Consider the following 26,497-nt stretch of genomic DNA (forward strand, 5'->3'; position numbering starts at 1 on the left):
TGGGGCCCTGAATGGTGGTAAGGGAGGAAGTGTAAGGGCATGTGTAGCACTTGTTCCGCTTACAAGGATAAGTGCCAGGAGGGAGATCAGTGGGAGGGATGGGGGGGACGAATGAACAAGGGATCCACGTAGGGAAAGATCTCTGTGGAAAGCGGGGAGGGGGGGGGAAGACGTGCTTGGCGGTGGGATCCCTTTGGAGGTGGCAGAAGTTACGGAGAATTATATGTTGGACCCGGAGGCTGGTGGGGTGGTAAGTGAGGACCAGGGGAACCCTATTCCTAGTGGGGTGGTGGGAACTAACTCTGTTCTCAAACGCATCTCCCCCATTTCACGCACATCTGCTCTCACTCCATCCTCCCGCCACCCCACCTCCCCCTCGTACCCCATCCGTTATTTATTTTTATACACACATTCTTTCTCTCACTCTCCTTTTTCTCCCTCTGTCCCTCTGACTATATCCCTTGCACATCCTCTGGGTTCACCCCCCTGTCTTTCTCCCCGGGCCTCCTGTCCCATGATCCTCTCATATCCCCTTTGCCAATCACCTGTCCAGCTCTTGGCTCCATCCCTCCCCCTCCTGTCTTCTCCTATCATTTTGGATCTCCCCCTCCCCCTCCCACTTTCAAATCTCTTCCTAACTCTTCTTTCAGTTAGTCCTGACGAAGGGTCTCGGCCTGAAACGTCGACTGTACCTCTTCCTAGAGATGGTGCCTGGCCTGCTGTGTTCACCAGCAACTTTGATGTGTGTTGCTTGAACACCCTTGTAAATCTCTGCACCCTTCCTATAGTTTCCACACCCTTCCTGTAGTGAGGTGACCAGAACTGAAATTCTTAAATCCGTTTTGGAGATTAATACCCACAGATTTAACTTATTGAGGCTGTCATTATATGTGTAGATTTCTTCTTCATTTGTCAAACATGGTTAAGCATCTAAGGGATTCAGCTCATGCAAAAAAGAGTGGTGATGCAAATAACTTAAAATAGAAGAAGCTGGTGCACCAGTTTCTAAAGGTTACAATCTTAAGGCATAAATAATTTTACAATGCAATACATCTTGGTATGGATTTCAAACAAGTCAATGGTAATAATAGAATATTTGGGTTTGCCTTTGACAAGTTTGAAAATTAGCTCATTAGACTAGGTGGTGCAATTTGAAGCAGGTGATTCTCTGTTGGAGTCAAATCACTTCAGAAACAGAGAATGCTACTGATAATACAAGCATTTTCTTTGACAATGGAATACGAAAATGGGATTAGATAGTATAGGCAGATATAATGACAGAGCTAACTGGTGCAGGTTAATTCCTGTGAATTCACATGACTACTGGAAGAAAATGATCACCATGAAGCACATCAAACCAGGGAGATATATTGGACGCAGACACGAGGAAATCTGCAGATGCTGAAAATTCAAGCAACACACACACAAAAATGCTGGTGAACGCAGCAGGCCAGGCAGCATCTATAGGAAGAGGTGCAGTCGACGTTTCGAGAAGGGTCCCGGCCCAAAACGTCGACTGTACCACTTCCTATAGCTGCTGCCTGGCCTGTTGCATTCACCAGCATTTTTTGTGTGAGATATATTGGAAACAGTTTAATGATTTGGTTACAAAAGATGCAGTACAGAAGTAACTGCAAGATGTTATTCAAGAAGGATAACCTAGGGTCAGGTTAGAGTTGACTGAATGCCTGGGTCTTTGTTTTGTTTTTTGAGATGAATTAACGGCATTAGAGAATCTAATATTAAATGGAACATGTGGTCCCTCTGCTGCAATCTGAATGCGGCCAATAAAAAGAAAGGAGGTGCAAACTGAGATGACATTGTGTGAGTGGTCTGGTTTTGGCTCAACAAGCTAAAGGTGAGAACATGCAAACCCAGGCAGAGGTTCTCAGTAAGTTTCTAGTAAGTTTTTTTTCTCTTTCTTTGTACATAGCTAGTGTGCTGAGAATGCGTTCTGAGTTAGTGGTATGCTTTTTGTGTGAGGTGTGAGAACTCTGAAAGACCTCTGGTCTCCTCGGTATCTGTATCTGCATGAAAGGTACTGATCTGCAGCTCCTCAGAGGTGTGTTAAGGAACTGAGGATGCACCTCGATGACCTTTGGCTCATTCGATGGAAAAAAAGGAAGTGATAGATAGGAACTACAGGGAGATAGTCTCCCATTGGGGGGCCTGTTGCAGGAGGCAGGTAACTGTGTGACTGTCAGGAAAAGGAAGGGAATTTGGCAGCCAGCGCAGAGTACCCCTATGGCTGGTGGCTGTTCCCCACAATAAGTATACAGCTTGGGATACTGTTTGGGGTGGCGGGGGGTGGGGTGTCGATCTACCACAACAACCGGGTGTCTAGCATTGAGTTTGGCTCTATAGCTCTGACAGGAAAAAGGGAGAAGAGGAATCTATAATCAGAGGAGCAGAAAGCAGATTCTGTGAATGTGAAAGAGACACCCCGATGGTATGTTGCCTCCCAAGAACCAGGGTCAGGGATGTCTCAGGTCATGTCCACAGCATCTTTTAAGGAGAGGGTGAACTGCCAGAAGCTGTAGTACATATTGGTATCAATTTCATAGACAGGAAAAGGGAGGAGGTATTGAAGAGAGAATATAGGGTGTTAGGTAGGAAGTGTAAAGCAGAACCTCCAGGCAGTAACCTTTGCTTTGCTGCCTGTGCCACGTGTCAATGAGGGTAAAAATAGGATGATTTGGCAGATGAATGTGTGGCTGAAGATTTGGTGCAGGGAGAAAGGTTCAGATTTCTGGATCATTGGGAAGGTATCACCTGTAGAAAAAGAGTAGGTTATACGTGAACCCAAGGGGACTGATATCCTTACAGGTAGGTTTGCTGGAGCTGCAGGGGGATGGGAACCGGAATGATAAGGCTGAGGTTGGGGCAGCTGGTGTACAACTAGATGGAGTGTGTAATGAGATTGTGAGGAAGGACAGGCAGATGATAGGATAAAATTGCAGTCAGTGGGATGAGTTAAAGTGTTAACAGGAGGATAGAATCAAAAAGGATGTTGAATACAGGACTGAAGGTGTTATATTTGAATTCAAGCAATACAAAGAATAGGGTAGATGATCCTGTAGCGCAATTAGAGATTGGGAAGTATGATGTTGTGGGCATCACTGAATCATAGCCGAAAGAAGATCATAGTTGGGAGCTTAACATCCCAGAATATGCATTATATGGAAAGGACAGGCAGATGGGCAGAGGGGGGTGGCGTAGAAAATGAAATCAAATACTTGGAAAGAGGTGACATAGGATCGGAAAATAAGACCATGAGACCATAAGACATAGGAACATAATTAGGCAATTCAGCCCATCGAGTCTGCTCCACCATTCTATCATGGCTGATCCCACATCCCACTCAACTCTCTACACCTGCCCTCTTGACATATCCTTTGATGCCCCGATTAATCAGGAAATGATCAACTTCTGCCTTAAATATACCCACAGACTTGGCCTCCACCACAGTCTGCGGCAGAGCATTCCACAGATTTACAACTCTCTGGCTAAAAAAAATTAAAGATTGCCTGGCTGGCAGGAAACAAAGAGTGGAAATAGAAGGGGCCTTTTCTGGTTGGCTGCTCGTGGATAGTGGTATTCAGCAGAGTCGGGTTCTTGATTAGCCAGGGCATCAAAGGGTATAGGGAGAAGGCGGGGGAGTGGGGATGACTGGAAGAATTGGATCAGCCCATGATTGAGTGGCACAGCAGACTCGATGGGCCGAATGGCCTACTTCTGCTCCTATATCTTATGGTCTTATAAGTGTTCCTTATCTTAAGCTGTCTAATCTACAAACGTTTGTAGTCTGGTTCATTGCACAACACCCATACCAGCATTGCCTTTTCCTTAGTGGGCTCAACCACAAGTTGCTCTAAAAAGTAGCTGCCGCTGGAACCCCCGGCTCCCCTTCCCCCACCGCCACTCTGTATTCCTGTCTCTCTCAGGTCCCACTGCCAGCTCTTGGGCCCTTGGAGACTTCATCTTCCTCTCACCCCAACATCCCTGAACACTCCAAACCTCCCTTCTCCTCAGACACTACCAATCCCTTTCCCCGCTCCGATCCTGGCTCTCAACCATGCTGGGTTTTGACCATTCCCTCCGACCTTCCCCTCTTCTATCCTTAGTAAGGTCCTCACCTTTGTTCCCTGCACCTACACCTCAGTGACTTCTGCACCCGCCATGACACTGAGCTCTTCTTCCGCAGCCTGTCTCCGGGCCTATTTCTTTGGCAAACACTTTCTACTCCACATCGATGGCCCCCATCTCCCGTCTTCAGCCCTCCTCCTCTTCCTGAACACCCTGTCCTAGTCTTTTGCCTCCTCTGGACATTTTCATTGCCAACTGCCAACGGGACATTAACCATCTAGACTTTAACACTCCTCCCTCCTATTCCAACGTCACTCCTTCCGAACGCTCAACTCTCCACTCCCTCCGCACTAATCCTAACCTCACCATCATACTCGCAGATAGGGGGGTTGCTGTAGTAGTCTGGTGACCTCTACCTTGCTGAGGCCCAGCGCCACCTCTCAGACACCTCCTCTTACTTGCCCCTCGAACAGGACCACTAATGAACACCAGACCATTGTCTCCCACATCACCACCAACCTTATTGAATCTGTGGATCTCCCATCCACCACCACCAACCACACAGTTCCCGCACCCCACACCTCCTGTTTTTACCTCCTACCGAAGATCCACAAACCCACTTGTCAAGATAGACCCATTGCTTCTGCTTGTCCCTGCCCCGCTGAACTCATATCTGCATACATCAGCTCTGTTTTATTCCCCCGGTTCAGTCCCTTCCCACCTACATCCATGACACCTCACACACTCTTGATCTTTCCAAGGATTTCAAGTGCATTGGGCCCCATCATCTTATTTTTACTATGGATGTCCAATCCCTGTACACCTCTATATCCCACCAGGATTTGATCTGTTCCTTTCTGGACACCAGACCCAACCAGTTCCCCTCCACCACCACTCTCCTTCACCTACCAGAATGTCCTCATTCTTAATAATTTCTCCTTTAGTTCCTCCCACTTCCTTTAGACAAAAGGGGTAGCCATGGGCACTAGCATTGGTCCCAACTATGCCTGCCTGTTTCTTGGCTACGTGGAACAGTCTATGTTCCAGGCCTACACAGGTGACCATACCGCACTTCTCCTACACTACATCGATGACTGCATTGGTGCTGCTTCCTACACCCATGCTGAACTCATCGACTTCATCCACTTTGCCTCCAGTTTCCACCCTGCCCTCAAATTTACCTGGTCCATTTCCAATACCTCCCTTCCCCTTTTCAATCTCATTGTCTCTATCTCCAGAGACAGCTTATTTACTGATGTTGATTATAAGCCATGAACTCTCACAGCTACATGGACTACACCTCATCCCACCCTACAACTTGCAAAAGCACCATCCTCTTCTCTCAATCCCTCCACCTCCGCTGCACCTGCTCTCAGGATGAAGCTTTTCATTACGAAGATGTCCTCCTTTTTCAAAGAAAAGGGCTTCCTTTCCTCCACCATCAACGCTGCCCTCAACCGCATCTCTGCTATTTCACACACAACTGCTTTCACCCCATCCTCCCACCACTCTACCAGGGATAGGTTTCCTCTTGTCCTCACCTACCACCCCACCAGCCTCCGCGTCCAGCACAAAATCCTCTGAAACTTCCACCACCTCCAACAGTATCCCACCACCAACGGGAGAGTTTAGGGCAAAAATAAAAGCAAAAGAAACGGCGTACAAAGAAGCAAAAATTAGTGGGAAAAATAAGGACTGGAAGACTCTTAAAAACTTACAGAAGGAAACTAAGAAAGTCATTAGGAAAGAAAAGATGAATTATGAAAGGAAGTTGGCGATTAACATAAAAAAGGATACTAAGAGTTTTTTTAAATATATGAAGAGTAAAAGAGTGACAAGGGTAGATACGGGACCGATTGAAAATGATGCTGGAGAAATTACAATGGATAACAAAGAGATGGTGGAGGAACTGAATGAGTATTTTGCATCAGTCTTCGCAGTGGAAGACATGAGCAATATACCTGTTAGCCAGAGGTATCAGGGAATAGAATTAGGTATAGTCAAGATTACTAGAGAGAAAGTGCTTGGGAAGCTAAGTGGACTAAGAATAGATAAGTCTCCCGGTCCGGATGAGGTGCACCCAAGGGTTCTGAAGGAGGTGGCTTTGGAGATTGTGGAAGCATTGGAAATGATCTTCCAGGAATCAATAGACTCTGGCATGGTTCCGGAGGAATGGAAGGTCGCAAATGTAGTTCCGCTATTTAAGAAAGGAAGGAGGCAACAAAAAGAAAATTACAGACCTATTAGTCCAACATCGGTAGTTGGAAAGATATTGGAGTCAATCCTCAAGGATGAGGTTATGAAATACCTCGAGGTACATGACAAGATAGGCTGAAGCCAGCATGGTTTCATGAAGGGAAGATCCTGCCTCACCAACCTATTGGAATTTTTTGAGGTAATCTCAAATAAGGTTGAAAAGGGAGAGGTTGTGGATGTTGTGTATTTGGATTTTCAAAAGGCCTTCGATAAGGTGCTGCATATGAGGCTGCTTAATAGGATGAGAGCCCATGGAATTACAGGAAAGATATTGAAATGGGTGGAGCATTGGCTGATAGGCAGAAAGCAAATGGTGGGAATAAAGAGATCCTATTCTGATTGGTTGCCGGTTACTAGTGGTGTTCCGCAGGGGTCAGTGTTGGGGCCGCTTCTTTTTACGATGTATATTGATGATTTGGATTATGGATTAAATGCTTTTGTGACTAAGTTTGTGGATGGCACCAAGATAGGTGGAGGAGCAGGAAATGTTGAAAAAACGGAAAGGTTGCAGAGAGACTTGGTCAGTTTAGGAGAGTGGGCAAAGAAATGGCAGATGAGATACAATGTTGACAAATGTACGGTTGTACGTTTTGGAAGAAGAAATAATCGGGCGGATTATTATTTAGATGGGGAGAAAATTCAAAAATCAGAAGTACAAAGGGACTTCCATAGAACCATAGAAAAACTACAGCACAGAAACAGGCCTTTTGGCCCTGCTTGGCTGTGCCGAACCATTTTCTGCCTTGTCCCACTGACCTGCACACAGACCATATCCTTCCATACACCTCCCATCCATGTATCTGTCCAATTTATTCTTAAATGTTAAAAAAGAACCCGCATTTACCACCTCATCTGGCAGCCCATTCCATACTCCCACCACTCTCTGTGTGAAGAAGTCCCCCTCAATATTCCCTTTAAACTTTTCCCCCCTCACCCTTAACCCATGTCCTCTGGTTTTTTTCTCCCCTTGCCTCAGTGGAAAAAGCCTGCTTGCATTCACTCTATCTATACCCATCATAATTTTATATACCTCTATCAAATCTCCCCTCATTCTTCTACACTCCAGGGAATAGGTCCTAATGAATAGGTCCTAACCTATTCAACCTTTCTCTGTAACTGAGTTTCTCAAGTCCCGGCAACATCCTTGTAAACCTTCTCTGCACTCTTTCAACCTTATTTATATCCTTCCTGTACTTTGGTAACCAAAACTGAACACAATACTCCAGATTCGGCCTCACCAATGCCTTATACAATCTCATCATAACATTCCAGCTCTTATACTCAATACTTTGATTAATAAAGGCCAATGTACCAAAAGCTCTCTTTACGACCCTATCTACCTGTGACGCCACTTTTAGGGAATTTTGTATCTGTATTCCCAGATCCCCCTGTTCTACTGCACTCCTCAGTGCCTTACCATTTACCCTGTATGTTCTACCTTGGTTTGTCCTTCCAACGTGCAATACCTCACACTTGACTGTATTAAACTCCATCTGCCATTTTTCAGCCCATTTTTCCAGCTGGGCCAAGTCCCTCTGCAGGCTCTGAAAACCTTCCTCACTGTCTACTACACCTCCAATCTTTGTATCATCAGCAAATTTGTTGATCCAATGTACCACATTATCATCCAGATCATTGATATAGATGACAAATAACAATGGACCCAGCACTGATCCCAGTGGCACACTACGAGTCACAGGCCTCCACTCAGAGAAGCAGTTCTCTACTACCACTGTTACGTACCCCGTAACTGGGTTGCCAAACCAGCAGAAATGGACCACTTAGTTGGAGTCTGGATTACTGGAGCTAAGAAAGTTTTATTAAAGAAATAAGTAACACCGTACTCTAAACGTAAGGATATAAATGCAACAGGTTAGCAAGGAATACACACACATGTACACGGAACTATGATAATAGGATCAATCAAGCTCTATCGCAGTCTAGGGGTAAAATGATCAGTCACAAGTGACACAGAGTTCAGTTCAGTTTCAGTTCGCAGTAATTGCCGTCGTGCCGTTGGGGAGAGAGAGAGAGAGAGAGAGAGAGAGAGAGAGAGAGAGAGAGAGCGAATGAATATGCAAATCGGATTCCAAACAGACCTTCGATATTCCTCGCAGTTAGCTTTGGGCGAGCCCTTTGCAATGTCTTCTGAGGTCACCGACTGTGACCCCTCCGTTCCAGATACGATCGTTCTTCTGCGGTGAACCCGGCACCCAGGCAAGGGCGGACACACACACCGGGTTCCCACCGACTGTACCGTTCCACCCTGTGCGTCTATGGCTGGTCCCGTGTCAGACCTCCAAAACTCCAACCCACTTGTGGGGGCACACCGCTTCTAGGGTCTCGTTACCTCGTGGTGTCGTGTGTCTGTTGCCTTAGCGAACCTGTTCCTTTTATCCCCCTGCTGGGGTATTGCCTGTCCATCAAACTTCAAACAGTTTGGGTTTAAAGCAACTGGTCTCTAACAATACTCGGAACTGTGTCTCCTTTCAGTAATCTCTCTCGTCTCTCTCTTATTAGCATTTTGAATGTTCCCCCATTGTCCTCTTATCGGCATCAATCTTCTGGTAATTTGGTCTGTTGTCACACCCCTATCCTTAAAGGATTTTTACCGGGGTAAAAATTATAGGCATGAATACACTATTAGATACACACAAATATACATGTTCATCAGCTATTTGGCTAATACAGAGAACTTTAAGTTGTCAACACCTTGACCGTCAGCAATTACATTTTTTTGTTCCTTTTATATGTGTTATTTTAATAGTCCTCTAAAACCAGGCTCCAACTTAGCAAACTTCATAGTGACCGTAAACACTAATGAGTTGTGATCAGTGTAACTTCTCAGTGGTTTTCGTCCCGGACACAGATAACAAGGGTTGTCCCATACCAACTTAGCATTCTTTGGCAAGGGCTTAGTAAGAGGGTAGGTAATATCCACAAAGTTCTTGCAAAACTTCCTATAGTACCCCCCCCCACCATCTCCAAGAACCTTCACAGGGTTCTCTCGTCTGTCGGGGTTGGGACGTCAGAGACAGCCCACACCTTAACTTGCATCGGAGCCAGCTGCCCCTGTCTTACCACAAATCCCAGATAAGTGACCTTCGCGTGGCCGAATTCACTTTTTGCGAGGTTCACTGTCAGGCTGGCTTCAGACAGCCGTTTAAACAGTGCCACAATGTGCTTTTCCCACGTGTCACTCCAGACCACTACATCGCCAATATACACTTCTGTGTTCTTTAGCCCTTTTGTCACTGAATTAATCATCCTAAACGGGTGTTGCTCACTAGGCTGACCTGACGTGACAACAACTCCATGTCCCAGCTCTTTGCATCGCCTCGGGACATCTGGACCTACGTGTGCGTGCCGTTTAATAAGCTCTCTTAACGGGTCGCTTTGTTCAGTGATTAAGGGAGAGAACTCATCAGCAAAACTGGTCAAAACAATAGACATCTCCCATCTGGTCGGCCCCATAATTATCTTTTCAAAATGGGTCCTCCCCTTATCAGGTGGCACCCTAGCCTCTTTAATTTTCATGATATCACCAGCTAGATCTGTTTGCTGATCATGGTGAGCTTTTAACATGTTAATAGCCTCTAACTGTGTTAACTCACATCTGCAATAGTCAATAACATCCTTCCTCCTGTGCAGCCAGTAAAACTCTTTCATGATTCCGCCGACTGTTTTCCTCCCCCCAAAATGTCCACTGAGGGGTATCTTGTGGGCCAGGTTAAGAATCTCATCCCCATAAATTTTTGGCACCACCCCCCATTCCTCATCTGCGGGCACGGTACTTGGTCTCCCTTTCTTCCTTAGCACTCCCTCCTCCACACAATAGCCCACTGGCTCCCTTTTTAATTCTGCTTCAGAGAGAGCTGTCTCTGCCGAAACCAACAGCTCCTCGTCTCGCTCCTGTGCCTGTACAAATTCCTTCGTGGCTAATGTTAAGTCTGCCTCAGCTCCCTCACTTCCTCCTGTTCCACTACGTTCCTTCTTTTCACTTTCTACCTCCCCCTGGTACAAGGCTGGTAGAAATGTCTCAGCTAAAGCTATATCAGCTTCGGCAGTCTTCCTGGGCACACGCCGAGTCACTGCGCAAACGGGATAAACCTGTGAGTCCATGGGCGGGGCCTCAATGCTGGCAGGCTGACTTGTCAATCTCACTGCTGGGTACACCTCCCCGCCGGCGAGGTCATTACCGAGTAAGACTTCCACGCCTTTCATCGGTAGTTCGGGCCTCACACCGATCGTGACCGGTCTAGAGACCAACTCGCTTTTTAGGTGTATCTGGTGCAAGGGTGCTGCCTCAGTCCCTTTCCCAATGCCTTTTATGACCCTGACTTTCCCAGTCTCGGTCTCTGAACTAAAGTCTAACACACTCTTTAATATCAATGACTGACACGCTCCCGTGTCTCTCCAGATCTGCACTGGAACTGGGTTTAACCCCTCCTTCACTGACACTAATCCGGCCGAGATAAACCTCTCGCGCCCTTCCTGAACTTTGTCAGCCCTCTTCTCTCCTAGCGGTTTGCTTACCAGCTCAATACAGCCAGTCAGAACCGCCGCCTTTCCTTTTCCCATCTCCTTCTTTGGGGCAAAGCACCTGGACGTAAAGTGTCCGACTTTCCCACAATTATAACATACGACCCCAGGAGACTTCCTACCAGACTGCTCCCGGTCTACCTTATCCTTCTCACTAGTCCCCGGCTTACTTACTGACTTTTCTGGCGGACGCTCCCCGCCATCCCGACTACCCTTCTGGTAGCCTTTACTCGGGGCAAACTTCGTTTGATGTGTCAACGCGTACTCATCCACTAACTTAGCAGTTGCGACTAAAGTGGCTGCCTCTTTCTCATCTAGTTAGGGTCTCACACCTTCAGGGAAACAACCTTTAAATTGCTCAATCAGGATCAGCTGTAGCAGTCTGTCATAATCCCCCTCTACCCCCTTTGAGGTGCACCAACGCTCACAATATGTCTGCATCTCACGGGCAAACTCTAAATACGTGCGGTCCCACTGCTTCCTCGCATTCCGGAACCTCTGCCGGTATGCCTCCGGGACCAACTTATAAATCCTGAGGATGGCCTCTTTCACCACCTCATACCTCTGGGCATCTTAGAAACATAGAAACATAGAAAATAGGTGCAGGAGTAGGCCATTCGGCCCTTCGAGCCTGCACCGCCATTTATTATGATCATGGCTGATCATCCAACTCAGAACCCCGCCCCAGCCTTCCCTCCATACCCCCTGACCCCCGTAGCCACAAGGGCCATATCTAACTCCCTCTTAAGTATAGCCAATGAACTGGCCTCAACTGTTTCCTGTGGCAGAGAATTCCACAGATTCACCACTCTCTGTGTGAAGAAGTTTTTCCTAATCTCGGTCCTAAAAGGCTTCCCCTCTATCCTCAAACTGTGACCCCTCGTTCTGGACTTCCCCAACATCGGGAACAATCTTCCTGCATCTAGCCTGTCCAATCCCTTTAGGATCTTATACGTTTCAAACAGATCCCCCCTCAATCTTCTAAATTCCAACGAGTACAAGCCCAGTTCATCCAGTCTTTCTTCATATGAAAGTCCTGCCATCCCAGGAATCAATCTGGTGAACCTTCTCTGTACTCCCTCTATGGCAAGGATGTCTTTCCTCAGATTAGGGGACCAAAACTGCACACAATACTCCAGGTGTGGTCTCACCAAGGCCTTGTACAACTGCAGTAGTACCTCCCTGCTCCTGTACTCGAATCCTCTCGCTATAAATGCCAGCATACCATTCGCCTTTATCACCGCCTGCTGTACCTGCATGCCCACTTTCAATGACTGGTGCATAATGACACCCAGGTCTCGTTGCACCTCCCCTTTTCCTAATCGGCCACCATTCAGATAATAATCTGTTTTCCTATTTTTGCCACCAAAGTGGATAACTTCACATTTATCCACATTAAATTGCATCTGCCATGAATTTGCCCACTCACCCAACCTATCCAAGTCACCCTGCATCCTCTTAGCATCCTCCGCACAGCTAACACTGCCACCCAGCTTCGTGTCATCCGCAAACTTGGAGATGCTGCATTTAATTCCCTCATCCAAGTCATTAATATATATTGTAAACAACTGGGGTCCCAGCACTGAGCCTTGCGGTACCCCACTAGTCACCGCCTGCCATTCTGAAAAGGTCCCGTTTATTCCCACTCTTTGCTTCCAGTCTGGTAACCAACTCTCCACCCACACCAATACCTTACCCGCAATACCGTGTGCTTTAAGTTTGCACACTAATCTCCTGTGTGGGAACTTGTCAAAAGCCTTCTGAAAATCCAAATATACCACATCCACTGGTTCTCCCCTATCCACTCTACTAGTTACATCCTCAAAAAATTCTATGAGATTCGTCAGACATTATTTTCCTTTCACAAATCCATGCTGACTTTGTCCGATCATTTCACCGCTTTCCAAATGTGCTGTTATCACATCCTTGATAACTGACTCCAGCAGTTTCCCCACCACCGACGTTAGGCTAACCGGTCTATAATTCCCCGGTTTCTCTCTCCCTCCTTTTTTAAAAAGTGGAGTTACATTAGCCACCCTCCAATCCTCAGGAACTAGTCCAGAATCTAACGAGTTTTGAAAAATTATCACTAATGCATCCACTATTTCTTGGGCTACTTCCTTAAGCACCCTGGGATGCAGACCATCTGGCCCTGGGGATTTATCTGCCTTCAATCCCTTCAATTTACCTAACACCACTTCCCTACTAACATGTATTTCGCTCAGTTCCTCCATCTCACTGGACCCTCTGACCCCTACTATTTCTGGAAGATTATTTATGTCCTCCTTAGTGAAGACAGAATCAAAGTAATTATTCAGTTGGTCTGCCATGTCCTTGCTCCCCATAATCAATTCACCTGTTTCTGTCTGCAGGGGACCTACATTTGTTTTTACCAGTCTTTTCCTTTTTACATATCTATAAAAGCTTTTACAGTCCGTTTTTATGTTGCCTACCAGTTTTCTCTCATAATCTTTTTTCCTCTTCCTAATTAAGCCCTTTGTCCTCCTCTGCTGAACTCTGAATTTCTCCCAGTCCTCAGGTGAGCCACTTTCTCTGGCTAATTTGTATGCTTCTTCTTTGGAATTGATACTATCCCTAATTTCTCTTGTCAGCCACGGGTGCACTACCTTCCTTGATTTATTCTTTTGCCAAACTGGGATGAACATTTGTTGCAGTTCATCCATGCAACCTTTAAATGCTTGCCATTGCATATCCACCGTCAATCCTTTAAGTGTCATTTGCCAGTCTATCTTAGCTAATTCACGTCTCATACCTTCAAAGTTACCCCTCTTTAAGTTCAGAACCTTTGTTTCTGAATTAACTATGTCACTCTCCATCTTAATGAAGAATTCCACCATATTATGATCACTCTTACCCAAGGGGCCTCTCACGACAAGATTGCTAATTAACCCTTCCTCATTGCTCAAAACCCAGTCCAGAATAGCCTGCTCTCTAGTTGGTTCCTCGACATGTTGGTTCAAAAAACCATCCCGCATACATTCCAAGAAATCCTCTTCCTCAGCACCTTTACCAATTTGGTTCACCCAATCTACATGTAGATTGAAGTCACCCATTATAACTGCTGTTCCTTTATTGCACACATTTCTAATTTCCTGTTTAATACCTTCTCTGACCTCACTACTACTGTTAGGTGGCCTGTACACAACTCCCACCAGCGTCTTCTGCCCCTTAGTGTTATGCAGCTCTACCCATATCGATTCCACATCTTCCCGGCTTATGTCCTTCCTTTCTATTGCGTTAATCTCTCCTTTAACCAGCAACGCCACCCCACCTCCCCTTCCATCATGTCTATCCCTCCTGAATATTGAATATCCCTGAACGTTGAGCTCCCATCCCTGGTCACCCTGGAGCCATGTCTCTGTGATCCCAACTATATCATAATCATTAATAACAATCTGCACTTTCAATTCGTCCACCTTATTACGAATGCTCCTTGCATTGACACACAAAGCCTTCAGGCGTTCTTTTACAACTCTCTTAGCCCTTATACAATTATGCTGAAAAGTGTCCCTTTTTAATGCTTGCCCTGGATTTGTCGGCCTGCCACTTTTACTTTTCTCCATAGTACTTTTAGTTTCTACCCTCACTTTACACCCCTCTGTCTCTCTGCACTGGTTCCCATCCCCCTGTAGTGAACTAACCTCCTCACGCCTAGCCTCTTTAATTTGATTCCCACCCCCCAACCATTCTAGTTTAAAGTCACCTCAGTAGCCCCCGCTAATCTCCCTGCCAGGATATTGGTCCCCCTAGGATTCAAGTGCAACCCGTCCTTTTTGTACAGGTCACGCCTGCGCCAAAAGAGGTCCCAATGATTCAAAAACTTGAATCCCTGCCCCCTGCTCCAATCCCTCAGCCACGCATTTATCCTCCACCTCATCTCATTCCTACTCTCACTGTCACGTGGCACAGGCAGTAATCCCGAGATCACTACCTTTGCGGTCCTTTTTCTCAACTCCCTTCCTAGCTCCCTATATTCTCCTTTCAGGACCTCATCCCTTTTCCTACCTATGTCATTGGTACCTATATGTACCACGACCTCTGGCTCCTCACCCTCCCACTTCAGGATATCTTGGACACGATCAGAAATATCCCGGACCCTGGCACCAGGGAGGCAAACTACCATCTGGGTCTCTGGACTGCGTCCACAGAATCGCCTATCTGACCCCCTTACTATCGAGTCCCCTATCACAACTGCCCTCCTCTTCCTTGCCCTACCCTTCTGAGCTACAGGGTCAGACTCTGTGCCGGAGGCACGGCCACTGTCGCTTCCCCCGGGTAAGCTGTCCCCCCCAACAGTACTCAAACAGGAGTACCTGTTGTTAAGGGGCACAGCCACCGGGGTACTCCCTATTACCTGACCTTTCCCCTTCCCCCTCCTAACCGTGACCCACTTGTCTGCCTTCCGTGGCCCCGGCGTGACCACCTGCCTGCAACTCCTCTCTATCATCTCCTCACTCTCCCTGACCAGACGAAGGTCATCGAGCTGCAGCTCCAGTTCCGTAACACGGACAAAGCCGAGTAAGCTTGTTGGGCTTTTCCTTTAAGTATACTCTGAAGCAAAACAGCCCACTTATCCCTCGGCCAGTCCTGACTTGCAGCAACTTTTTCGATATGGAGAAAGTACCGACCCACATCGGTATCGTCAAATGGGGGAACCAGCCAAACCTGCTGGGTCGCCCTGAACCCTCCACCTTGGTTCGGCATGGGCCCCTGCGCTGCCATCATCTTTAACCTCTCCAGCTCAAATTCCCTTTCCCTCTGTTTCTCCAACCGTCTCTCTTCTCGCTCCAACTGCCTCTCTTTCTCCTGCCGTTCTAACTGTCTCTCTTCGTGTTCTAGCTGCTGTACCCGGAACTCGTGCTCGAGTCTCAATTTTTCAATCTGCACCTGTACTGCGTCTCCACCAGGTTTTCCAATAGACATCACCTCCAGCTCCCCTTGGGGAAACACACCTTTAGACACATAATGCTCTGTGATAGCTCTGTATATCTCCTCTCTCCTCATTGTCGACTTCCCCTTAACAAGATTCAACCGTTTGGCCACAGCTACCAATTCCGCTTTCCTGGCATCCTCTAATGCCTCCAAGGTCGACGCCTTTAGAAATTCCTCAATCTCCATTTCTGCTGTGTGCCTTTTCTTTCTTTCGGGAATTTTAACCCAATCAATTTACCCCGTCCCAAATTTAGCGTTCAAAATCGCGGACGAGAACCCCGCTTATGTTACGTACCCCGTAACTGGGTTGCCAAACCAGCAGAAATGGATCACTCAGTTGGAGTCTGGATTACTGGAACTAAGAAAGTTTTATTAAAGAAATAAATAACACCGTACTCTAAACGTAAGGATATAAATGCAACAGGTTAGCAATGAATACACACACATGTACACGGAACTATGATAATAGGATCAATCAAGCTCTATCGCAGTCTAGGGGTAAAATGATCAGTCACAAGTGACACAGAGTTCAGTTCAGTTTCAGTTCGCAGTAATCGCCATCGTGCCGTTGGGGAGAGAGAGAGAGAGAGAGAGAGAGAGCGAGAGAGCGAATGAATATGCAAATTGGATTCCAAACAGACCTTCGATATTCCTCGCAGTTAGCTTTCGGGCGAGCCCTTTGTAATGTCTTCTGAGGTCACTGACTGTGACCCCTCCGTTCCAGATACGATCGTTCTTCTGCGGTGAACCCGGCACCCAGGCAAGGGCGGACACACACACCGGGTTCCCACCAACCGTACCGTTCCACCCTGTGCGTCTATGGCTGGTCCCACGACAGACCTCCAAAACTCCCACCAACTTGTGGGGGCACACCACTTCCAGGGTCTCATTACCTGTGGTGCCGTGTGTCTGTTGCCTTAGCGAACCTGTTCCTTTTATCCCCCTGCTGGGATATCGCCTGTCCATCAATCTTCAAACAGTTTGAGTTCAAAGCAACCAGTCTCTGACAATACTCGGAACTGTGTCTCCTTTCGGTAATCTCTCTCGTCTCTCTCTTATTAGCATTTGGAATGTTCCCCCATTGTCCTCTTATCGGCATCAATCTTCTGATAATTTGGTCTGTTGTCACACCACTCTTTGGCTTCTTCCATTGAGCCAATGTCTAATCCAATTTCCCACCCCTCCATGTATACCTAGCCATTGAATTTTCTTAACTAACGTCCCATGCGGGACCTTGTCAAAGGACTTACTAAAGTCCATGTAGACAATATCCACTGCCTTCCCTTCATCCATTTTCCTGGTAATCTCCTCGAAAAACTCCAATAGATTGGTCAAACTTGAGGACAAGTGAGGTGGAAAATCTAGACAGGTGGAAGAAGGCAGCATACATGAGGTTTAGGAAGCAAGGATCAGATGGGTCTATTGAGGAATATAGGGAAGCAAGAAAGGAGCTTAAGAAGGGGCTGAGAAGAGCAAGAAGGGGGCATGAGAAGGCCTTGGCGAGTAGGGTAAAGGAAAACCCCAAGGCATTCTTCAATTATGTGAAGAAAAAAAGGATGACAGGAGTGAAGGTAGGACTGATTAGAGATGAAGGTGGGAAGATGTGCCTGGGGGCTGTGGAAATGAGCAAGGTCCTCAATGAATACTTCTCTTCGGTATTCACCAATGAGAGGGAACTTGATGATGGTGAGGACAATATGAGTGAGGTTGATGTTCTAGAGCATGTTGATATTAAGGGAGAGGAGGTGTTGGAGTTGTTAAAATACATTAGGACAGATAAGTCCCTGGGGCCTGATGGAATATTCCCCAGGCTGCTCCATGAGGCGAGAGAAGAGATTACTGAGCCTCTGGCTAGGATCTTTATGTCCTCGTTGTCCACCGGAATGGTACCGAAGGATTAGAGGGAGGCAAATGTTGATCCCTTGTTCAAAAAAGGTAGTAGGGATAGTCCGGGTAATTATAGATCAGTGAGCCTTACGTCTGTGGTGGGAAAGCTGTTGGAAAAGATTCTTAGAGATAGGATCTATAGGCAATTCGGGAATCATGGTCTGATCAGGGACAGTCAGCCTGGCTTTGTGAAGGGCAGATCATGTCTCACAAGCCTGATAGTGTTCTTCGAGGAGGTGACCAGGCATATAGATGAGGGTAGTGCAGTGGATGTGATCTATATGGATTTTAGTAACGCATTTGACAAGGTTCCACATGGTAGGCTTATTCAGAAAGTTAGAAGGCATGGGATCCAGGGAGGTTTGGCCAGGTGGATTCAGAATTGGCTTGGCTGCAGAAGGCAGAGGGTGGTGGTGGAGGGAGTACATTCAGATTGGAGGATTGTGACTAGTGGTATCCCACAAGGATCTGTTCTGGGACGTCTACTTTTCGTGATTTTTATTAACAACCTGGATGTCGGGGTAGAAGGGTGGGTTGGCAAGTTTGCAGACGACACAAAGGTTGGTGGTGTTGTAGATAGTGTATTAGGATTGTCAAAGATTGCAGAGAGACATTGATAGGATGCAGAAGTGGGCTGAGAAGTGGCAGATGGAGTTCAACCCGGAGAAGTGTGAGGTGGTACACTTTGGAAGGACAAACTCCAAGGCAGAGTACAAAGTAAATGGCAGGATACTTGGTAGTGTGGAGGAGCAGAGGGATCTCAGGGTACATGTCCACAGATCCCTGAAAGTTGCCTCACAGGTGGATAGGGTAGTTAAGAAAGCTTATGGGATGTTAGCTTTCATAAGTCGAGGGATAGAGTTTAAGAGTCGCGATGTAATGATGCAGCTCTATAAAACTCTGGTTAGGCCACACTTGGAGTACTGTGTCCAGTCCTGGTCACCTCACTATAGGAAGGATGTGGAAGCATTGGAAAGGGTACAGAGGAGATTTACCAGGATGCTGCCTGGTTTAGAAAGTATGCATTATGATCAGAGATTAAGGGAGCTAGGGCTTTACTCCTTGGAGAGAAGGAGGATGAGAGGAGACATGATAGCGGTGTACAAGATTATAAGAGGAATAGATAGAGTGGATAGCCAGCGCCTCTTCCTCAGGGCACCACTGCTCAATACAAGAGGACATGACTTTAAGGTAAGGGGTGGGAAGTTCAAGGGGGATATTAGAGGAATGTTTTTTACTCAGAGAGTGGTTGGTGCGTGGAATGCACTGCCTGAGTCAGTGGTGGAGGCAGATACACTAGTGAAGTTTAAGAGACTACTTTTCAGAGAAGATTTACGAGGATGATTCCTGGAATGCAGGGGCTAACATATGAGGAGTGTTTGTCGGCTCTTGGACTGTATTCATTAGAGTATAGAAGAATGAGAGGTGATCTCATAGAAACATTTCGAATGTTGAAAGGGTTGGACAGAGTAGATGTGGAAAGGTTGTTTCCCTTGGTGGGAGAGTCCAGGACAAGAGGCCATAGTCTTAGAATTAGAGGGTACACAGTTAAAACAGAGTTGAGGAGAAATTTTTTTAGCCAGAGGGTTGTGGATTTGTGGAATTCGTTGCCACATACAGCTGTGGAGGCCCGATCATTGAGGGTGTTTAAGGAGGAGATTGACAGGTATCTAATTAGTCAGGGTATCAAGGGATATGGGGAAAAAGCTGGAAATTGGAACTAGATGGGTGAATAGTTTAGCTCATGGGGGAGCTGCGGAGCAGACTCGATGGTCCGAATGGCCTACTTCTGCTCCTTTGTCTTGTAATCTTGTGATCTTTCCCTCCTCCCTTCCCCCCACCTTCTGCTTACTGCAGAGATTCCCCTTGTCCATTTGTCCCTCCCCACTGACCTCCTTCCTGGCACTTATCCTTGCAAGCAGAACAAGTGATACACCTGCCCCTACACCTCCTCCCTCACTACCAGTCAGGACCCTAACAGTCTTTCCAGGTGAGGCGACACTTAACCTATGAGACTCTCGGTTATTTACTGTCTTGAGTGCTCCAGGTGTGGCCTCCTGTATATCGGTGAGATCCGATGTATGAGGGGTGATTGATAAGTTCGTAGCCTAAGCTAGAAGGAGCCAACTTTAGAAAACCTAGCACATTTATTTTTCATCATAGTCCCCTCTTACATTTACACACTTAGTCCAGCGGTTGTGGAGCATGTGGATCTTAGACCTCCAGAAAGTGTCCACAGCAGAGGTGATTGATGAGTTCATGGCCTATGGTAGAAGGAGATGTGTTATACAGCTCTCGTTACATGCACATGCAGTTCAACTCTGTGAGAGATTATGCAGAAAGTTTGAAGTTAGTAACTCATCAGTTATTAACTCATCAGAGGTGATTGATAAATTCATGGCCTGAGGGAAAAAGAGATGAGTTATTAACTTCAAACTTTCTGCATAATCTCTCACATAACCTTTGCCTCCCTCTGGTGCTTCTCCTCCCTTTTCTTTCTTCCATGGCCTTCTGTCTCTTTCACCAATCAACTTCCCAGCTCATTACTTCATCCCTCCCCCTCCAGGTTTCACCTATCGCCTGGTGGTTCACTCTCCCCTCCCCCTCCCACCTTTTGAATCTACTCCTCAGACTTTTTTCTCCAGTCCTGTCAAAGAATTTCAACCCAAAATGTTGACTGTACTTTTTTCCATTGATGCTGTGTTCCTCCAGCATTTTGTGTGCGTTGCTTGGATTTCCAGCATCTGCAGATTTTCCCTTGTTTCTAAAAAGCCATCTCATAGGCACTCTAAAAATTCCTTCTCCTGGGATCCAGCATCAATCTGATTTTGCCAAACTACCTGCTTATTAAAATCCCCCATGACTATTGTAAAATTGTCCTATTTATATGCTTCTTCTATTTTGCATTATAATTGGTACCACACATCCTGGTTAATATTCAGAGGTCTATATACAACTCCCATTAGGGAACCTTAGTTTCTTCGCTCTACCCACAATGATTCTACATCCTCTGATCCTAGGTCACATTGACATTTGCCAATGATATGATGCCCGATTCTGATTTTGATTCTGATAGTTGAAGTCCACCAGAAATCCCCAGAGGCTCAGACTTATTTTTAAATCTCACTGTCCCTCACCAACAAGCAACTGCTTGTGATGATTGAAGCTTGCCGGAAAATCTGGAAAGGCTCCGAGTTCTTTCATAAACTTCACACTGCCTCTCCAACAAGCAACTACTTATGATGATTGAAGCCTGCCATAAGGACCCAAAAGGCTCTGAACTCTATTTAAATCTCGCACTGCCTCATCAGCAGGTGACTGCTCACAATGACTGTAGCCCTTTCTCATTCCCTTAGGTGAGGAGTTGTACAGTTCACTCTCTGGCATGATTCATATTCCAAAAAAAAGGCCTTTGTATGAATTCCACCCCCCTTTTAATCCCTTGCTCTAAGGTTCAAGGTGGCTGACCCCACCCATGAATCTCTAAAGATAAGATCTCTGCTATACAAATGCTAATATACACTTTATTCTTGAGTTTGCTATAGGACGGAAGGTGTGCATATTGGAACTGTACACATCTGCCCTTGTTGAAAAGAGCCCACTATTTCCCTGCGGAACACTGCTTGATTGCACATGTCTTGTACTTAACTTTTCAGATTTTCTTATCAGGGAAGTGTATTGAATTGTTTCCCAGAAGTGAGGCACAAATCTAGAATTCTCAACAATTTGTTTTCTTTCTTTTAGGTCACTCACCTTTACTGGAGTAGTACAGGGAAGTTATGTTCTTCATTGCCACCCCATATATTTTCATGCACTGAACGAGCCCTTCATATGATGTGGCAGGAACAAAGGCCGCAATGCTTCATCCTGAGGTACAGCTTTAAAACTTACACTGATTTAATCAGCAACGCAGCATTGCCTTCAACAAAAAAAAGCAAATTTTCTTGTGTTTCACCTTCATCTCCCTTGTTCTCATGTAAAAAAAAATTGTTAAATAAAATAATGGGAATGGCCCGAGGGAACAACTGTGAAACGGGGATTAAAAAGACAGATAAATGTGTATGAACATAACAGTATTAAAATGTTTGTCAGTTTCGGTATATTAGACTGTTTTCTTGGGAATGAGATGTGAATACATAATTAATGGGGTGAATAAAGGGCCAGGTTGAACATCTGTCAGAATATTAAAGAGATAAAGATGATTCCTGAGTAAACGGTAGCAAGCATATTTGATGTTGGTGTACAATGCGTGATCACACTGGAGTTGGTACTGGGATAGGGACCTGTGGACAATTGTTGCAGTACAGCATGGAGAAGGCCTTTGGGAATGGCCAAGGAAACAATTGTGTCATAGTGATTGACAAGGAAGAAAAAATCATATGAACACAACAGCATTAAGATTGCCACCATCATGCCAATGCTGAAGAATTCCACTGCCACGGTCCTGAATGACTTCCATCCAGTTGCAATCACCCCCATCATTGCAAAGTACTTTGAGAGACTGGTTCTATCACATCTGAAATTCTGTCTGCCCACTACCCTGGACCCCCATCAATTTGCCTATCGCACCAACAGGTCAACAGAGGATGCCATCTCCACGGCACTTCACTCTGCCCTGACCCACCTGGACAGCTTCAACTCTTACGTCAGAATGCTGTTCATTGGCTTTAGTTCGGCATTCAATACCGTGATCCCCTCCAAGCTGATCGCCAAACTTCGCCAGCTTGGTATCAGCTCATCCCTCTGCAATTGGACCTTGGACTTTCTGACCAACAGACCCCAATCAGTTAAGTTAGACAACCTCTCCTGCTCCACTCTCACCCTGAATACCGGCGTGCCTCTGTGCGCTGAGCCCTCATCTGTACTCCCTTTTCACCTATGACTGCGTTCCTGTACGTGGTTCTAACTCCATAATCAAGTTCACAGACAACACCATGGTGGTTGGTTTGATCAGAGGAGATGACGAGATGGCCTACAGGGACGAGGTCCAGCACCTGGCTGTGTGGTGTGCCGACAACAACCTGGCCCTTAACACCCAGAAAACCAAGGAGATCATTGTGGACTTCAGGCATTCCAGGAGCCACACTCACGTCCCCATCTACATCAACAGAACTGTAGTGGAGAGTGTATCAAGCTTCAAATTCCTTGGTGTCCACATTTCTGATGATTCCAAGGATGCAGGTCCCTGAACTCCTCCATCCTTGTCAAAAAGGCGCAACAGTGCCTTTATTTCCTGCAGATCATCAAGAAAGCTCACCTCTCTCCCAGGATACTGATGGACTTTTACCGCTGTACCATTGAGAGCATACTCACCAACTGCATCTCAGTGTGGTATGGCAATTGTCCCGTATCAGACCGCAAAGCACTCTAGCGTGTGGGTAAAATTGCCCAGCGGATTATCGGCACCCAATGGCCCATCATTGCGAACGTTTACCATAAGCGCTGCCTGGGCAGGGCGAAAAGCATTATCAGGGATGCATCTCACCCTAACCGTGGACTTTTTACTCTCCTCTCATCCGGTAGGCACTACAGGAGCCTCCGCTCCCGCACCAGCAGGCTCAGGAAGAGCTTCTTCCCTGAGGTTGTGACCTTGCTGAACCTCACATCACAGCACTAAGCAGTATTGCACCCTTATTGTACTGTCTCAGTACTCTTATATTGGTGTGCTGTAGCACTTACTTTTTATTCGCAGTTATTTTGTAAATAATACTATTCTTTTGCACTTCTGGTCAGATGCTAATTGCATTTCATTGGCTTTGTATCTGTACTCGGCACAATGACAATAAAGTTGAATCTAATCTAATCTAAAACAGGAAAAGGAAACCGCTTGATTGTTTTCTGTCATTCAGTGATATAATGGTTGATCTATTACTGTATGTAACTGTACTACAGGGAAGGAGAAAACGGAGTTCCACAGACCTGTTCACTTAACATAATTATAAGGAAAATGCTCAGGTCTATTAGAAAGCATGTGATAACAGATCGCAGATAAAATACTAACAAGATTAAACTAAGTCATAGATGTTGTGTTTCATAACTCCGAAACATAAAACTAATTGGAAGGAAATACAGAAACAAGAATGTGTGGCTTTGTCTAGATTTTTACTTTAAGAAAAACGTGCAGATCTGATGTGTGGCGTGATGGCATAAGCCATTTACGTACAGTACTTTTACATATAACCCATAGTGAACTATTTAAACAAACAAGAATGTTTAATGACACAATACTGTATATATACAATATTACTCAAATATTACCAAAATATTAAATACACAACAAACACACAAGATTCTGCATTTACTTGAAATCTTGAGCAATGCACAGGAAATGCTGGAGGATGTCAGCTGGTCAGGGTGACATCTTTGGAGGAAAATAAAGAATCAACCTTTCATCAGGACTGGAAAGGAAGCCAGAATAACAAGGCACGAGGAGGGGCAAGAGGACAAACTAGCAGGTAATAGAAGCAACACTCACAACACGCTGGAGGAACTCAGCAGGTCGGGCAGCATCCGTGGAAACGATCAGTCAGTGTTTTGGGCCGGAACCCTTCGTCAGGACTGTAGGGGGAAGGGGCAGAGGCCCTATAAAGAAGGTGGAGGGAGGGTGGGAAGGAGAAAGCTGATAGGCTCCAGGTGAAAAACCAGTAAGGGGAAAGATAAAGGGGTGGGGGAGGGGAAGCAGGGAGGTGATAGGCAGGAAAGGTGAAGAAGGAATAGGGGAAAACACAATGGGTAGTAGAAGGAGGCGGAACCATGAAGGAGGTGATAGGCAGCTGGGGGAGGGGGCAGAATGAAATAGGGATAGGGGAAGGGAGGGGGAGGGAATTACTGGAAATTGGAGAATTCAATGTTCATACCAAGAGGCTGGAGACATCCCAGACGGTGTGTGAGGTGTTGCTCCTCCAACCTGAGTTTAGCCTCATCATGGCAGTAGAGGAGGCCATGTATGGACATATCTAAATGGGAATGTGAAGCAGAGTTGAAGTGGGCGGCCACCGGGAGATCCTGTCTGTTGTGGCAGACGGAGTGGAGGTGCTCGACGAAGCGGTCCCCCAATCTGCGTCGGGTTTCACCGATGTAGAGGAGGCCGCACCGGGAGCACCGGATGCAATAGATGACCCCAACAGACTCACAAGTGAAGTGTTGCCTCACCTGGAAGGACAGCTTGGGGCCCTGAATGGTGGCAAGAGAGAAGGTGTAGGGACAGGTGTAGCACTTGCGCTTACAGGGATAAGTGCCGGGTGAGAGATCCGTGGGGAGGGACACTAAACTCGGATTGGAGAAGCAACACCTTATACCATCTGTTTGTCTCCAGCCCCTTGGTTTGAACACTGAATTTTCCAACTTCAGGTAATTATCTCCCCCTCCCATCCCCCATCCCAGTTTCACTCTGCCCCCTCCCCCAGCTGCCTATCACCTTTCCTCATGGTTCCGCCTCCTTCTACTACCCATTGTGTTTTCCCCTATTCCTTCTTCACCTTTCCTGCCTATCACCTCCCTGCTTCCCCTCCCCCACCCCTTTATCTTTCCCCTTACTGGTTTTTCACCTGGAACCTACCAGCCTTCTCCTTCCCACCATCCCCCTACCTTCTTTATAGGGCCTCTGCCCCTTCCCTCTTCAGTCCTGACGAAGAGTTCCGGCCGGAAACGTTGACTGATCATTTCCACGGATACTACCTGACCTGCTGAGTTCCTCCAGCGTGTTGTGAGTGTTGCTTTGACCCCAGCATCTGCAGATTATTTTGTGTAGCAGGTAATAGAAGGAGGTGATGAAGATGGGGAGGAGAAGAGAAGAAACCTGAATGGAGAATGGAAAAGAGAGCTAAAGCAGAGGGGAAAAGGGGAGGGAGAGAAATCACAAGAATTTAGAGAATCAATGTTCAATTCATCTTGAATGTGAGTCTACTCAAATTTAGGACAGAATTTCTGCCTCAGGTTCAACAATCTGGGTTCAATACTGACCTCTGGTAAGGCCTATTCAGAGTATGCAGATTTGTCTTGTGCCTATGTGAGTTTCTTTTGGGTGCACTGGTGTCTTCCTACATCCCAAAGATGTACAGGTTGGTTAGTAAATTGACTACTGTAAATGATTTTCTATTTTGATTAGTCTTGAGTTTAAAATCTGACAGTTAATGGGGGTTAATTGATGTGAATGTGTGGAGAATAAAATGAAATTCATGTAGGATTAGTGTCGATGGATATTTAATGGTCAGCATAGACTCAGTGGGCCAACTATCTTGTTTCAACAATGTATTGCCTCTCTGCATTAATCAAATGTGAAAATCTACAGGTTATTTGTGAATCATGGTAGAGCTGACTAAGTGTACAACTCTCTGCAGCTCAGGCAAGGGAGAAGAACTGGCCAAAGTTGATTGGAAGGGGACACTAGCAGTGATGATGGCAGTGCAGTAATGTCTGGAGCTTCTGGGAGCAATTCAGAAAGCACAGGATAGATATATCCCAAAGAAGAAGTATTTCAAAGGCAGGATGACACAACTGTGGCTGACAAGGGAAGTCAAAGTCAATATAAAAGCAAAGGAGAGTGCATATAAAAGAACAAACATTAGTGGGAAGTTAGATTTTTGGGAAACTTTTAAGAACCACAGAAGGCAACTAAAAAAACCATAAGTAGGGAAAAGATGAAATTTGAAGATAAACTAGTCAATAATATCAAAGAGGATACCAAAAATTTCTTTCCAGATATATAAAGAATAAAAGAAAGGTATGGGTAGGTATCGGACCACTGGAAAATAATGCTGGGGGGGGGGCAGTA

The 26,497-nt window shown here is 46.1% G+C and overlaps 1 protein-coding gene across 1 annotated transcript in view; it reads left to right on the forward strand.

Moving 5' to 3' along the window:
• Positions 1-26,497, forward strand: part of myo16 (myosin XVI) — a 541,014-nt gene that overhangs the window by 200,352 nt on the left and 314,165 nt on the right. The window contains exon 12 of the mRNA XM_072264587.1: positions 21,469-21,596. Within this exon, the coding sequence (XP_072120688.1) occupies positions 21,469-21,596 (128 nt within the window). The remainder of the gene's footprint in view (positions 1-21,468; positions 21,597-26,497) is intronic.

This window comes from Mobula birostris, chromosome 7, assembly GCF_030028105.1.
Source record: "Mobula birostris isolate sMobBir1 chromosome 7, sMobBir1.hap1, whole genome shotgun sequence".
NCBI classification, from domain to species: domain Eukaryota; kingdom Metazoa; phylum Chordata; class Chondrichthyes; order Myliobatiformes; family Myliobatidae; genus Mobula; species Mobula birostris.